Source organism: Pinus tabuliformis, chromosome 6 (genome assembly GCF_031772625.1).
Source record: "Pinus tabuliformis cultivar Carrire ecotype Pingquan chromosome 6, CPIR1, whole genome shotgun sequence".
NCBI lineage: Eukaryota > Viridiplantae > Streptophyta > Pinopsida > Pinales > Pinaceae > Pinus > Pinus tabuliformis.
Window position 1 is genome coordinate 2104137782 of NC_142292.1, and position 15906 is coordinate 2104153687.

The 15906-nt window shown below is 39.7% G+C and overlaps 1 protein-coding gene across 1 annotated transcript; it reads right to left on the bottom strand.

Moving 5' to 3' along the window:
- Window positions 1–11234: 11234 nt before the first annotated feature.
- On the bottom strand, window positions 11235–15342 carry LOC149267658 (Tetratricopeptide repeat (TPR)-like superfamily protein). The gene is made up of 2 exons (XM_089433795.1): window positions 11658–15342; window positions 11235–11548 (listed from the first exon to the last, which is right to left on the bottom strand). The coding sequence occupies exon 1, from the start codon at window positions 15105–15107 to the stop codon at window positions 12573–12575; it is 2535 nt and encodes an 844-aa protein (XP_089289921.1). The 5' UTR covers window positions 15108–15342; the 3' UTR covers window positions 11235–11548; window positions 11658–12572.
- Window positions 15343–15906: the final 564 nt, after the last annotated feature.

The following is a 15906-nucleotide window of genomic DNA, read 5'->3' on the forward strand; positions in this document are numbered from 1 at the left end:
TATTGTATATCAATGCCTTTATGACAATTATGAGAAATAGTGATCCATATGACAGGTGTGATTGTGCCACTATGACAGTTGTGAGAATGCCATTATGATAGTTGTGACAGTGCTTACAAGACTCTTGATGAAAGTGGTAACGTAATATGGCAGTGAACTTGTTGTATGGCAGTGACACTCTACAAGACTCTTGATGACGGTTGTAAGTGATATGGTAATGGCTTTTGATATGACAGTGAACTTGGCAGTAACTTTATATGGCAGTGACCCTTGACTATGATAGTGACCTTTGACTGTGACAGTGACCTTGTTGCATAACAGTGACTTAGATGAATGATAGTAACAGTGACCTTGTTGCATAACAATGACTTAGACGAATGATAGTAACAGTGACCTTGGTATGGTAGTGACACTCTGAAGTATGGCAGTTTTTCTATGACAATGACCTTGAGGAATATTGATATGGAAGTGACATTTATATATTGCAGTGTATGGATGTCTCTATTTGACATTATGATATATGACAGTATACAGTAATGTGCATGACAACAATATATGACCCAGTATGACAGTCCTCATAATAAGTAATGTTTGGTAGACAGTGATATGTATGTCATGATCCTATGGCAACACCCTTTATTACAGTGATATGATTTGGCAATAATTATGACAGTTGCAGTGGTACATCTCCAAGCAAAAAGTAGCAGCAGAATTAAGGTATGTTCTGAGTACTAGTTGTAAAGGTAAATAAGGGCAGAGGTATTCAAAAAGCAGAAACACTCATCAAGCAAAGGCATCAAATCATCTTCATATCTTGTTGTAGCAAAAGGTTTAGAATGACTGAGTTATAGTGCAGCAGAATCTTGTGGGGCAGAGTGACCTAGTTGAAGTGCAGTAGCAATCACAGCAGGTGTAGCAGTGAAGTGCAATAGCAGTGAAAACAGGTGTAGCAATGAAGTGCAATAGCAGTGGCATCAAGTGAGGCAATGACAGTGGTAGCAATGTAGAGCAGCAGCATTGGCAGTGGACAGAGGGAGTAGACGTTGAAGGGTGGAAGCAGAGAAGTTGAGTTGTACAAGGGAGACTAAAGACTCCTACAGACTCGAATCTGTAAAACTCTTCAGGCCTTAGGGAGCATTAGCTTCCTTCCAGACTTGCTAGTAAAACCCTTGGGGAGTATTTCATTTCCTTTCAATTCGTCTGGTAAAGTTGTATGTAACCATACATAATGAAGAAGTTTGTTGAAACAAATTTCATGTGTATTGATCTTTATGATGTGATGATGTGTCATGTGTGTTTGATGCTTTGAATGTTTTAAAGAAGAAACTAACAAATTGTGAAAATTGAAAGAAATATTGATTCAACCCCCCTCTTAGTATTTCCAACATTTTCATCAATGATAAAGGGGGAGATTGTTGAAAGAAGTTGCCATTGATGTCAAAGGTTGTCCAAATGAAAGAGAAAGTTACATATTCAAATAGCACATTTCAAAATATTGTTTTTGGATTTTTGATGCCCCATTTGGATACACTATCTTTGAATGTGTTTTTACTCCATTTACCTAGCTCAAATGGAAGCATAACATATATGGTTGGAAAGTTTATTTTGAGACCTTTCCAATGATATATGGCACTCCCTCTAACTCCTCACGATTGAGGAGAAATGATTTTTCGAATATTCACTATACATTCTACCAGTTACACAAACCAGTTCGGCCAGTGGACAAGTCAACCTAGTCTAGACCTCAAATGCACCATAAAGAGGCATGATAAGGAGCATTTCAAGTCATTCGCTCAAGCAAATTCGAATTTGTTCAAACAAGCGAAGAAAAGAAGGAATTCTAAGTTTCATTCTTCATGAACTAGAAGTGAAGAGGAGTTGATTTGGAGAGACTTTGTCGAGAAGGATTATTAGCACATTTTTTTAAGAGTTTTTGGCTTATTTTGGAAGGATTTTTGGCACACTTTTTTAAGGTTTCAGTCTTAGTTTGGCATCTGTTGAGGTTGAATTTTGTTGATAAGGAGGCCAAGTTCAAGGATCATTTGTCAAGGGAAGTTTTGTTGCTAAGAAAGTCGTGTTTGGGAAACCAAGCGCTTGTGTGAAGGAAAAAGGAGCAGCTACCAAGAGAGAAGACTTTCTTTGACTAATATTGACTCTTGTACAAGCTTTGGTGTTGATAAATCAGGGAGTTGGTGCTTCCTTTCGGTTGGTGCTAATAAACTAGTGAGTTTGTGCTTCCTTTCACTTAATGTTAATAAACCAAGGAGTTGATGCTTCCTTTCAGTTGGTGTTGATAAATCAGAGAGTTGGTGCTAATAAACTAGGGAGTTGGTGTTGATGAATCAAGGAGTTGGTGCTTCCTTTTAGTTGGTGTTGATAAAATTGAATGTACTCTTTATATATTAAAAAAAGAATCCATTGGTTTTCTCCCGCTTTGGGCTTCCACATTAAAATCTTTGTTCTCTGCATATTTATGTGTTTTGTTTTATATCTGTGGATGCATTTACAAGTTTTTGAAGTCAAAAATTATTAATATTGATTCACCCTCCACCCCCCTCAGTATTGCTAAATATTCCAATGCGAAAGCAAGTGAACTCAAGTGCTCAATCCATGGAGGCTCCATTGTGAAAATTTGAAGACCCAAATCCCTACTGCAGCAAACTGATATTACTTCTCCTACTTGTCAATTCATGTAAGTTATGCACTGTGTTACATTGTAAATATCGAAGTAAATACGACTGCAACCTTCACTAATTAAATTATATGTGGAAACAAGAACTGAGCAAGAAGAAATAACCACACACAGTTGACACCATTGTTTTTGGACAAATGTCCCTGGAAAAACCCAATGCGGGAAAACCGGTGTAGCAACTGAGGGTTTGTATTATTATGCAATAGCTTCTGAATACAATTCTTCGGATGCCTAAACTGGCAATCCTATACAAAGATCTAACTAGACAAAAGATAGTGAGATGATCTCACCCTATGACTGGAAAATCCGGCACTGATCTGCACTGAAGGTGAGCCTTTGCGCTGTCTCTGCGCAGCACTGCGTCACTACTATTGGGATTGCATTGCACCTCCTCTTGATCTCCTACTAGCTAGAAACTTCGGCCCTCTGGCCTCCCGGTCTCACACCCCAGCGCCGGCACTAGATCCCGACTGTTCCCTAGCAGAAATACGGACTCCCTCTGAAGCTCTGTGCTACCACAGCGTAGCTCTGTGCTGCCACAACATAGCTCTGCGCTGCCTCTCTGGACTACTCTCTGCCCTCTTTGCCTTGCACTCTCCGCATAAATAAAAACCTTCCTCCGGAAAACTATCCCTGCCCCTCACTGCAAGAATCTTCTCGATGATCTCTCTGACTGCGCTCTTGAGAAATTAATCTCTTGATCCCACTCGATGTATCTTCCAAATGCCCATCGAAGTCCTTATAATCTTCTCGTTGAGTAATCAACGACTCAGATTAAATTCTAATCAATGGCTCAGATCATACTGACTCGATCTCTGTCTTCTTCTAGAAGATTCGCACCCAATTTTATTAATACCCTTTAATTATTTTAATTTCGTAAGTTTATACTTAGGCATCCATTAAAAATAATTAATTATTTTAATAAAACTATCTCCGGATGGAATTTCCCAAAACAATTTCTAGGTATTTTGGAATGCATGTGTCCTAGCATCCCTGCAAATTTTGAGGCTTAGAGCACATCCGATGCTACCAGAAATCAACACTCCCTCTTAGCGAGGAATGTGCTCTAGTAATGCAACATGCTTAAGCATCACCCTGACTCTGTAACATCTCCCTCTGCATTTTTGATGTTTGACATCACTGTCCACCAACTACTGCGCAAATGATGCCTCTGTACTATTGTTGACTCTGCTTGTTGATGCCAACTGCATTTGTACTGCAACTTTGTCGTTATTGCAACATAAAACACCCAAAATATTGAACCAAAGGTATTCAGTGTGATGCATCTGATGCTAGAGTTTTGACTGATGCTAGTCTCTGCGTTGACCCTCTGAAGTCTTTGCGTTGTTGCTGACTCTACACTATGCTAACTGCACTGCTGCCAAATCTGCTCTGCGTTGCTCAGTCTTTGGCACTCCTAGCCACTACAACTGTCACTCCAACATACTCTGTACCAACTGACATTGGTCCATCCTGCTACTTCTGATATGGGCTCTCGTAGCAAGGTATTGATCCATGATATGGACTCCTCAATGGACCCTGCCCATCTGCAGTTCTTTCGGACTACAGTACTAGGTCACCCCACCTCTCACCTGGAGGGATCTGGGCAATCATGGAAAACTCATCCTCGATGCTTGCGGTTGCAGCATGTGGATCATGTTTCTCATCCTTGTCCTTCTTCTTGAGAGGACAATGCGTCGCGTAGCAACCAAATTCACCACACCGAAAACATTTGATCTTAGAAACGTCCTTCTTCTTCCTTTGTTGCTCCTGCTGCCCCTTTGATGCAAGGGCTGCATTATCCTCCTCCTTAGGCTTCGTCCCACTGCTACTGCTACCATCAAGTTTGCACTTGTCTAAGTCTTGCCTCATCTCTTCCTGTTGAAGAGCGGCCCACATTCCTTCCCAATCTGGCAATTTCTCTTTGCCCAAGATACTCTGGACAAATACTTTCCATTCTTTTGAGACTTAATTCAGGGCTAACCTCACCATCTCTGTAGGATGAGGTGATGAACTTATAGCTTCCAACTGATCTCAGACTTCCTAAAGCTTCGATAGGAACGAATCAATGCGTTCCCCCTTCTACATCCTCGCAAATCTCATTTTCTCGTCCAAGTACATCTTTCGCAGCTCAAAAGATCCTTGATACAACATAGCCAAGGCATCCCACATCTCTTTAATTGTCTCGTTGCCAGCAATGTGACATACAACGTGATCCCTCAGTCCATCGAGGATCAAACACCTGCCCTTTCCATCTTAGCCTTGTACTTCTTGAGCGGATTTGCATCGACGGGTACAATTACCAGACTATCAACATAGGTTTTGAGATCATGCTCATCTAGAAGGCAGGAGATCCTAGCCTTCCAGATCACGTAGTTGGATGCTTCGTCCAATCGATCTTGATCTCGCAACCCATTAGCTGCCATCTCTGCCAACAAAAGTTGGACGGCTTCCTCTCTCCTCTACGCAACTACTAGGTTAGCATATGCACTCCCTACTGGAGTTAGTAGATCTGCTCCTCACTACTGCTGCTTAGCAACTGAGAAATAGAATTCCTTGGCTCGGAATTCACTGAGGAAGAAATTCCCTCAAAAAGTGTATTCTTGTATTAGGGGTTTACGCAGTGCATTATATTAGATATCGTTTTTTTTTTTTTGGGATTCAACTGCATTAAGTAAGTCATTAACGTATGACCATTTCCATGAGAGGTAGTCGTAACTGACTAATTTCTCATGATTTTTGAATTGTTCACTTAGCACTCATTGCATCGGGTGATGCTCACAGGGGTGAAGAAGTGGGATTGAAACTAGTGAAATGAATCACATAGCGTCAATCGTCACTTCCGGGGCTTGCACCCGGTAACCAGGACTTCCCGGGAGGTCACCCATCCCAGATCTCCTCTGGCTCAAGCGCGCTTAACTGTGGAGTTTTCCCCACAATCAAGCCCACTTAGCTTGCTATCCCATTTGCAAAACCTTAGCAAGTATTGTGCCTCATGAACCATTCAAGTAGATCCCTTCACTCTTTTTGAATTTAAGTATTAGGGGTTTATGCAGTGCATTATATTAGATATCGTTTGTTTTTGGGATTCAATTGCGTTAAGTAAGTCATTAACGTATGACCATTTCCATGAGAGGTAGTCGTAACTGACTAATTTCTCATGATTTTTGAATTGTTCACTTAGCACTCATTGCATCGGGTGATGCTCACAAGGGTGAAGAAGTGGGATTGAAACTAGTGAAATGAATCACATAGCGTCAATCGTCACTTCCGGGGCTTGCACCCGGTAACCAGGACTTCCCGGGAGGTCACCCATCCCAGATCTCCTCTGGCTCAAGCGCGCTTAACTGTGGAGTTTTCCCCACAATCAAGCCCACTTAGCTTGCTACCCCATTTGCAAAACCTTAGCAAGTATTGTGCCTCATGAACCATTCAAGTAGAGATCCCTTCACTCTTTTTGAATTTAAGTATTAGGGGTTTACGCAGTGCATTATATTAGATATCGTTTTTTTTTGGGATTCAACTGCGTTAAGTAAGTCATTAACGTATGACCATTTCCATGAGAGGTAGTCGTAACTGACTAATTTCTCATGATTTTTGAATTGTTCACTTAGCACTCATTGCATCGGGTGATGCTCACAGGGGTGAAGAAGTGGGATTGAAACTAGTGAAATGAATCACATAGCGTCAATCGTCACTTCCGGGGCTTGCACTCGGTAACCAGGACTTCCCGGGAGGTCACCCATCCCAGATCTCCTCTGGCTCAAGCGCGCTTAACTGTGGAGTTTTCCCCACAATCAAGCCCACTTAGCTTGCTACCCCATTTGCAAAACCTTAGCGCGCTTAAGTGTATTCTTCCTTCTTCTAACGCTTTTCTAACCCAGCGAATGTTGCAGAAAACTATATCCCACCTAAAGACTGCTCTGCACTGAATCTTTTGTTGTGTTGCTCCCTCTACCACTGACAAATCACGAATTGGAAATCTTACCTCTCTATCAACTCACTCAGAGAGAGATTTTCCTTGAGAATCTTGCCCTCATGGCTTAGACTGCGCAATCCCTCTAGGAATTTGATCCACTCACTATGTAGCACTTCGATCTCCCTCCTCTTCAATGTTGGGCTCTTCTGGTCTACTCTCTTGCTTCACCTGCTCTCTGATACCATGTGAAAATTTGGAGACCTAGATCCCTACTGCAGCAAACTGATATTACTTCTCCTACTTGTTAATTCATGTAAGTTATTTACTGTGTTACAATGTAAATATCGAAGTAAATACGACTGCAGCCTTCACTAATTAAATTATATGCGGAAAAAAGAACTGAGCAAGATGAAATAACTACACACACAATTGACACCGTTATTTTTGGACAAATGTCCCCGAAAAAACCCAATGCGGGAAAGCCAGTGCAGCAGCTAAGGGTTTGCATTATTATGCAGTGGTTTCTAAATACAATTCTTCGGATGCCCAAACTGGCAATCCTATACAAAGATCTAATTGGACAAAAGATAGTGAGATGATCTCACCCTGTCACTCAAAAATCTGGCATTGATTTGCACTAGAGGTGAGCCTTTGCGTTGTCTTTGCGTAGCACTGCGTCACACCTACGCAATTACTATGTCACTATTGTTGGTATTGCGTTGCACCTCCTCTTGATCTCCTACTAGCTGGAAACTTCGGCCCTCTGGCCTCCCAGTCTCACACCTTGGCTCCGACACTAGATCCCGATTGTTCCCCAATAGAAATAGGGACTCCCTCTGAAGCTCTGCGCTACCTCTCTAAACTACTCTCTACCCTCTCTGCCTTGCACTCTCCGGATCATAAAAAAACTTCCTCCGAAAAACTATCCCTACCCCTCACTGCAAGAATCTCGTCGATAATCTCTCTGGCTGCTCTCTTGAGAAATCGATGTCTTGATCCCATTCAATGTATCTTCCAAATGCCCATCGAAGTCTTTATAATCTTCTCGTTGAGTAATCAACGAACAAGATTAAATTATAATCAATGGCTCAGATCATATTGACTCGATCTCCGTCTTCTTCTAGAAGATTCACTCACAGTTTATTAATACTCTTTAATTATTTCAATTTCCTAAAAGTTTATACTTAGGCATCTATTAAAAATAATTTATATTTTAATAAAATTATCTCCAGATGGAATTTCCCAAAACGATTTTTGTGTATTCTAGAATACATGTGTCCTAGCCTCCCTGCAAATTTTAAGACTTAAAGCACATCCGATGCTACCAAAAATCAACATCCATGTGGTCAAGAGGAGGCCAAACTATTTCAAAATGATCATATCAACATGAAAATATGTTCATGGAGGGAGTGCTCCACAAAAACCACAATATATGCTTCCAATGATGAGAAATAATCAAAAGCATACCATGAGCTAGGGTGCTCACACTAGGATGGTGTGATCTCATCAAATTCATCAATAATAAGCTCCAGACATAATAAAAATGGGTCGATAAGCTAGGCACTCTCCAATAATTAATATGACCATAAAGTGTGCTACTATCAAATAAAACACAACCCAATGTATTGTTGGCTTTAATAGCCTATAACAAACACTTGTAAACAAAATGAAGCAAGCAAAACTAAGAAATTTACACTCGTGAAACCTCCCAAGGGGAAATTATCTTAATTAACCATTCCCATGTGTCGTCTTAGTGTACAAATAGTCCTTTTATATAATAGGTGACCACAACCATGTATTAATTAGATATTTAGTTCAAACCTTCTCCATAATATCTCCATGAATCTCTCAATAGTTCCCTCATCCCTAACTTTTCTCATTTCTCCCTAGAATCGGTCTATATCATTATTCAAACATTATTTATTATCACAATTAGAGGTTATTCCTTCATGTACTAAGAGACATCTTCACCTAGACAAAATGTGTAATAAATCCCATCCAACCTATCTCACAATCAAATGAAGTGCTCATATCACACATCCACTATGGCATCATACCACTAGAATTACATCAAACTCACTTGTGCTCCTGCTAAGCTCTAGGGCCATAAACAAGTACCTCTACACTCTCCACTTCCCTCTGAACACCACACACATAACAGTCGAGCAGATAGTCGGTATAAAATACCATAAGGTAATGCGAGGGGAAGTGTATGCATCCATAAAATAGCCCCTACATCTGTCAAGTGACCAACAAATGTCATCAAAATATCTGCTCTGTGCCACTGGATGTGACCTCCGTGACCAACAAATGTCATCAAAATATCTGCCCTATGCCACTGGATATGACCTCATGCAATATAAGGGGTAAAGAGCATACATTCACATACACCACATATTCACTTATTACGGTCAATTCTTATAAAATATTACATTAAAATAATAAACTGCTAACTAAACTTGTCAAGGTTATTCAGCAAAATTAAAATAAAACAAAATTAACAATTTTACTAATTTAGTTGTAGAAGGGACACTACAAATAACTTTAAATTTTCCAAACAAATAGGGAAATACATCTTTGATCCTCGTGTATCAAAGTAACTAAAGAACAATGAGCATCCCTGAATATATGTGTTGTACCTCACTGTACAAAACTGAAAATGGCATAGTCATCATATTACAGTGCCTTCTCAGTGACTGACGGTGACGATGGTCGCCCTTCTCGCCCTGCCTCTACTTTATTTACATCTACGATGCTGATATTAAGTTAGTGCCTCGCTGATATATATAGCCCCTCCTCCTCTCCTTCCTTTCTTTCCAACATTGCTCATGCTATTTCCAGAGTACCCTTAGGTCGTCCTGCAGGTTCCTATCGTTGATTGTACTTTTTTCTTCAGCCCCATTGACCTACCCTTTTGGTCATTCATTGGACAGTAATATAATGACTTTATCTTAGATTTTCTATGAAGGTGGTGTTCAGTCTCAAAGGAGAAACTTAAAAGAGGAAACGTGCTGCTGATCGAAAGGAAATATGAAGACATCTGATTATAGATACTCGAGAAATTCGTATTCGAATCATATATCTAATTAAAAAATAATCAGAACAAAATTGTAGGATAGAATAATATACTAGGGAATTAGGTTGCCGTTCTTTCTTTCTAGGGCTGGTATTTTGCTGGAAGCTGGTAAATGGCTCATTTCGGAAAACGAGGATGGTCAATCGTCTAATTATGTTCACCCTACTTTTATTTGATTTCTGTCTAGATGATTTGGGCTTCTGTTCTTTTGCTGGTTTTTATGGGAATTTTGGTCCATATAAGTGGACACATGATGTTTTTTGTATGAAATTGCTATCAATAGAGCATAGGAACTGGCCGATCAGTTCCCGGGAATGGTATTCGGACTTTTAGGAGCATTACGCTCGGATTGATATGTGATTTTTTGGGGATTATAGAGTGATATATTAATACAGGTGTTAAGCTATAATTCAGTTTTTTGTCATGATTGGAGAGAGGTAAAACTTGTAGGATCTACTTTGACATTTGTTGATATGGAAAGTTATTCAACATATAAGGAATGTTTCACTATTTTGTGAAGGACACCTCATACATGAAAATCCAAGGAATTATCAAAGATGAAGCAATCAAACTTGGCTTTAAGCTTGCATGACGAAAACGAATTGTTCAAAATTACAAAGATAAGGAGACAACCTCGTGCATCTGCCAGCAAGTTATCTTATCTTATCTACTCCAAACAATTATGGTGTTACCAAACTATAAGTGCATCACATAGGGGTGAAAAGGGGGACAATAAAATGAAGCCCTATCTGTGAATTATAAAACACCAACAACATTGTGATTATGTGCCAGGCAGAAGTTGAATTGCAGTAAAACAAGATTCAAACTTGAAGGGAAAGAAGGATAAGTGTTTCTGCCAATTAGAACCAAAGCAAAATTCAAAATTTATAGGAAACAGGGGAAGAAATTTTAATAAGTACCAAATGTCTTTGAATATACTTAAACTACACTTCAAAACGTAGACCAGCCAGATTCATTTATTTTATATGTCATCCTACAATTGGTTGTACTCGGGCTAAGATAATTATGTCATTTCCAATAAATACAAATTGAGAGTTGAAAATCAGAGAAACGTTTGCCAACAGTTTTGACACAAAATCGATTAAGAACACCTCCGAGCTATTAAAAAATGAATGGCATTTTCTTGCTACTCTTTTACCTCAGTCCTAAGCAGGTGCATTTTAAAAAGTACACTTAAAGGAAGATGTAGTAGAGGCTTATCCAGTTAAATCAGCAGACACCTTGAGGCATAAAGATGCAAAAAAGAGAAAGCAGAATAATGGGGTCATTACAATTGCATTGAAGACCAAAGCATTGGACGGAAGAGCTGCAGGGCTGATATATAAAAGCAGATGCCTTCTGGTTTCGTGCTAATGTGCTGAAGAAGATTTTGTGTTTAGCTTCTTGACTGACGCATTTTGATATCTTTGTTTCTCAATCTCTTGTTATGGAAATTCAAGTATTTTATCCATGACACAGTTTGGAGAAAAGGTTAAAATTAAAATGTATATTAACGTCTACAAAAGACCAAAATAAGACAAAGGTACTAGATAAGATAAGATAATTTTAATTTATTTATGTCACAAATGGACCACAAAAGTAGATCAATGGACTAAAAATAACACCATACAAAGTGAGTGTAGTAGCATCTCCTCGATTTAATCTAGCAACAATAAGCAAAGATATGAGAATTGATGCGAAAGGAAAAATGAAATGAGTACAACGCTGAAAACATCGATGAGAAAAGCATGTCAGGTGGATCTTGAACTGGAGGCCCAGGTTGAAAGAGAAGGAAGGGAAGTCTCCTCCTCCGAGTCCTCAATCACTGTAAAGGCCCCAATCCACTGTCTGATGAGGTCGTCTGGAGAGTACAGAAAGAATTAATAGCCAAGAGGGGTTGCATGAACCATACCCTAAAAGGATACATAAAAGAATATACAATATAACCATATAAATGAAATTTAGCATACATGTAAATGGGTTAAACCAAAAAGGTGAACCATAGGAGGTGAAGAGAGCCAGCAAATAGACATAGTCCGGAGAATCAGGTACAAAGGCTGCAAAGAATGGGCGAGCTAGCCTCTCTCGCCATCTGAATCAATAGTGCAAATGTTGACACCAAGTGCCTAGAAAATAATGTCCTCTGGTGAGTGACTTGCACTGATAGGTCCCCAGGAAGTAATCCTTGAATGCATCAATATGTTCTTGTCGGAAGTCAATGTAGAAATTAATGAAGAAGTAGAATTGATCCTAACATCCAACATTGAGGAACTGCTAATAGCGGGGAAGAAGGTAATGATATATCTTTGGCTCAGTATCCTATTGTGATGATGTTGCCTAATGGATTTGATCCCCTCATGAGTCCTTCACATGACAGAATGCAGTGCCTGGGTGGTGCAGGCCAAGGAACAACGTCGGAGGGGTCTGGAGTTTTCCAAGTCTACTGAGTGGTAAATACAGAACGCTTTACCAAACCAGTACCCCGGAGCAGATGAAAGGAGGACGTGATCTTATAGTTATCACAAAAGTGCTCTGAAGTAAATGCCACATGAAAGCAAATGCCTCTCTACCGTATGAGGTAAGGCATTACTGTTCAACGTACCTAAAAAAGGTCTATAGGGTTCTGCCTGAGCCCCTGTAGAGACAATGAAACCTCCTTCTAATGTCATAACAGATTGGACACCTAATGATAGAATACTCCTCTGTCTCCAACTCTTGCAGTGAACGAAGCTTGCAGATCTGTACCACCATTGGAAGACGGTGATCAGCCTCAACTCTCACTTGGCGTGAGCACACCTGAAGCTGGCCAGAGAAAAGCAGCTTGCATCTAGTATCTGTCTTGGGAATTCATAAGCTTCTTTAACACTAACTGCTTTGCTGTACTTCTATAAAGGCCTTTTGATAGATGCTTTTTCATATCTTAATTTCTCAATCTGTTTCTCTAGAAAATCAAGTATTGTGTCCGTGACATGGTTTGGAGAACAGCCTGCATCTATCATCATTCTCAGGAATCCATAAGCTTCTTTCACTCTACCTGCTTTGCTGTAGACTTCTATAAGGGTATTATAAGTAACAACATCTGGAGTAAGACCACTCTCCGTCATTCTTCTGAAAAGGTTGTCTGCATCATCTAATTGGCCTCCTTTGCCTGCTGTGTTAATTAAGGTATTATACATCATAATATCCAGGTATCCACCCTTCCTTAACATGGCTTCGAGAACTGCATATACCATATCTGTTTCACCAGTCTTTCCAAGCCCATCAATGATTGAATTGTATGTAGCTATATCTGCCACACACAACTTCCTACCCATTTCAAGAAAAAGTCCCCAGGCCTCATCAAAATAGCCTTTCTTAACAAACCCACTTAGTAATGTGTTATAGGTGTAGGTCCGTGGATCACTGCCTTTTTCAATCATGTACTGAAATAACTTGCAAGCTATGTTTATCTTCCCTTGTTTTGAAAAGAAAGACATGTAAGTGTTAAACATATCATTGTTAAAAGAATCTATTCCTCTACCTTGTATTCTTCTTCCCTTGAATACCAAGAAGCTAGGATAAGCTTCAGAATTGCAATTTTTTTCTGAAATATCTTGTTTAACAGCATAATCTGTAGTGAATGTATTCTCATTGCTATTCTGTGAACCTTCTTCTGCATCAATACCGTTTATATTGCTAAGCGACATATCTGAAGAAAATCTGATAGAAAACTCTCTTCTGTTAGTCACCTCTTGATTATCCTCATCTGTTGCTGTTCCAACACCTAAATCTTTGGGTGTACTGTTTTCAACAATATGATCGTTCGTTTGTGTCTTGGTACCAAACATCTGATCAATAGGAAGGAAATTTTCATTTTCTTTCTTCTTGTCTTTTGGCACAAATTGCTGAGAATAAAGGCTATCAAAATTATCGTTATTATTTACAAATATTGAAGTTTGGTTTCTTGCTTCCTCTTTCCTAGTTTTCGTTATTTCCTCCATTTCAGCAGTCCATCTAACAATGTTAGGAATAACAGTGCTATCTCCTATGCGTTTCATAAGCTGATGTGCCCAATCTCGTTTGCAAGACTTACGAAGTGCAATCAACAGGGATGTTATTGTTACCATGTCAGGTACCAGGCCTCTAGATTCCATTTCCTCTAACAATCCTAGCGAGTCCTCAACTCTCCCCACCTTGCAGAAATACAAGATCATAATGCTATATGTGACAGCATCTACACATTGTTTTTTCTTCTTCAAATCATCAAATAGCTTATAGGCAGCTGCTGCTCTGCCTTTTTTTATTAGGCCATCAATCAATATATTATAAGAACAAGAATTTGGTACCACGCCCTCCTGTACCATTTTTTCAAAAAAATGGCATGCATCCGCTAAGTTCCCAACCTTGAACAGGCCATCAAGAAGAGCATTGTACACAATAAGCTCGGGATTGCAACCGTTATAAGCCATTTCGTTGAAAATTTTATGGGCTTCACTGATTTTATTAACTTTGCAAAATCCGCGGATTAAAGTTCCATACGTGACTGCATTAGGATCTGGGCCGTCTTCCTTCATTCCTTCAAATATGTTCATTGCTTCATTCAACCTTCCTGCCTTGCATCGAACAGCAATCAAACAATTGTATGTGCACAAATCCGGAGCACATCCTCTGTCTTTCATTTCTTCAAACAGTTTCTCAGCGACATCCACTTTCCCAACTATCCCAAAAGCATGAATACAGATATTATAACTCCAACTATCAAAATCACAACGCGCAGTTCTCAAATCTAAAAAGGATTTCTCGAATTCCACCATCATATTCGCCTTCCTGAGAGCAACCAAAAGTCGATTCGATGCACTGGTATAGGGATGAATATTTGCTTTTAACATGGTATTAAATAAGGATAAGGCCATATGGACTTGGTCATTCTTAAGCAAAGCTACGAGAAGAGAATTATACAATTGAGGATTGATTTTATCCGAACCAAGTTCTTCCGTGCTATCTAAAACCTCCAATGCCTTGTCAAACATACCTGCTTTGATAAAACTGTGGAGGAGAAGCTTGCAAGTAGAAGCGTCGACAGTGCAGTTGTCCCGCTTCAGGTCATGCAAAAGAGAGGGCAACAACTCCGACTTTCCTGCTCTGCACAATCTCCATATCATGGGGGTGTACGTTTTGGCATGATGCTTGAATCCATTCTGAAGCCCTGCCCACTTGAAGAAATCCAATGTCTTTTCCACGTCTAACCCTCCTCTGATAACCCCAACAACAACATCTTCATCTACTTTGATGGATAATACGGAGAGAGCTTTGTTCACATCTCTTCCTCCTTTTCTGAGAGCCTGGCAGATGGAAGCTACCTCCAGTATTCTCAACGTCTCTCCTATCCCAACACCAAACCCACCCCCATAAGCCATCAGCAATGCTCTTCCATTCCGCATTGCGATCGAGCTCAGCAACTGCTCTTACGATTGTCATTCCCCTGTAACTGGGGGATCGGGAAGCCCTTCTTGCCACATCCATTCGTACGGTGATTCATGGAAAATTGGACATGATTGCCTGCCTGTTACATTGTGTCGCTGCGATGAAACAAATTTAGATGATTTACAATGCTCGTTGATTCCGTTCAACGTTGTAAGACTCTCCGCCCTTTCCCTATCATTACATGTTCAACGCTTTGCCCCACATTTATAGCCCATATGTTTAGGTTTATTGGATTTCACCTTTAGTTGTCCTTAACATGGCTTTATTGTCAAATACACTTATATGTGTATGCCGCGAATGGTTGCCCTCAAAGTCCACCTTGGTTGGTTTAATGTGGGTTCTCATCCACTATCGTTCAAAATCGATCACCATCATTTTTTTGTTATACTTGCGATGAGGTATATTGGGATTGCTATTGAGTTGAATGAATGAATGATATTTTAACATCTACGAGATTAAAGATAGTTTATGAGACTATTTATGGTTTTTATTTTTTACAATTCAATCATTTTCTTACTCAAATTGATGATGAGTTGACTCAATCTTCTAAGCGTCCTCTCACTGAAAAGACAATGCCAAGGAATTGATACTAACATAGTGTGATAAATGTTCCTGATGTCTCTAAAAGCATCACATTCCAAAATGAAATGTTTTTCTGAATCCACTGCCCCAAAAGTGCAAAAAGTACACACATGTTCTTCCGAGTCTTCTTTAGGTCTCTTCCACCATCTCGTTTCACACCAAAGTTGATGTGAG

Bases quoted from the DNA above. Each gene is read 5' to 3' on its own strand.
- LOC149267658 (XM_089433795.1), bottom strand. From the start codon at position 15,107: ATGCGGAATGGAAGAGCATTGCTGATGGCTTATGGGGGTGGGTTTGGT.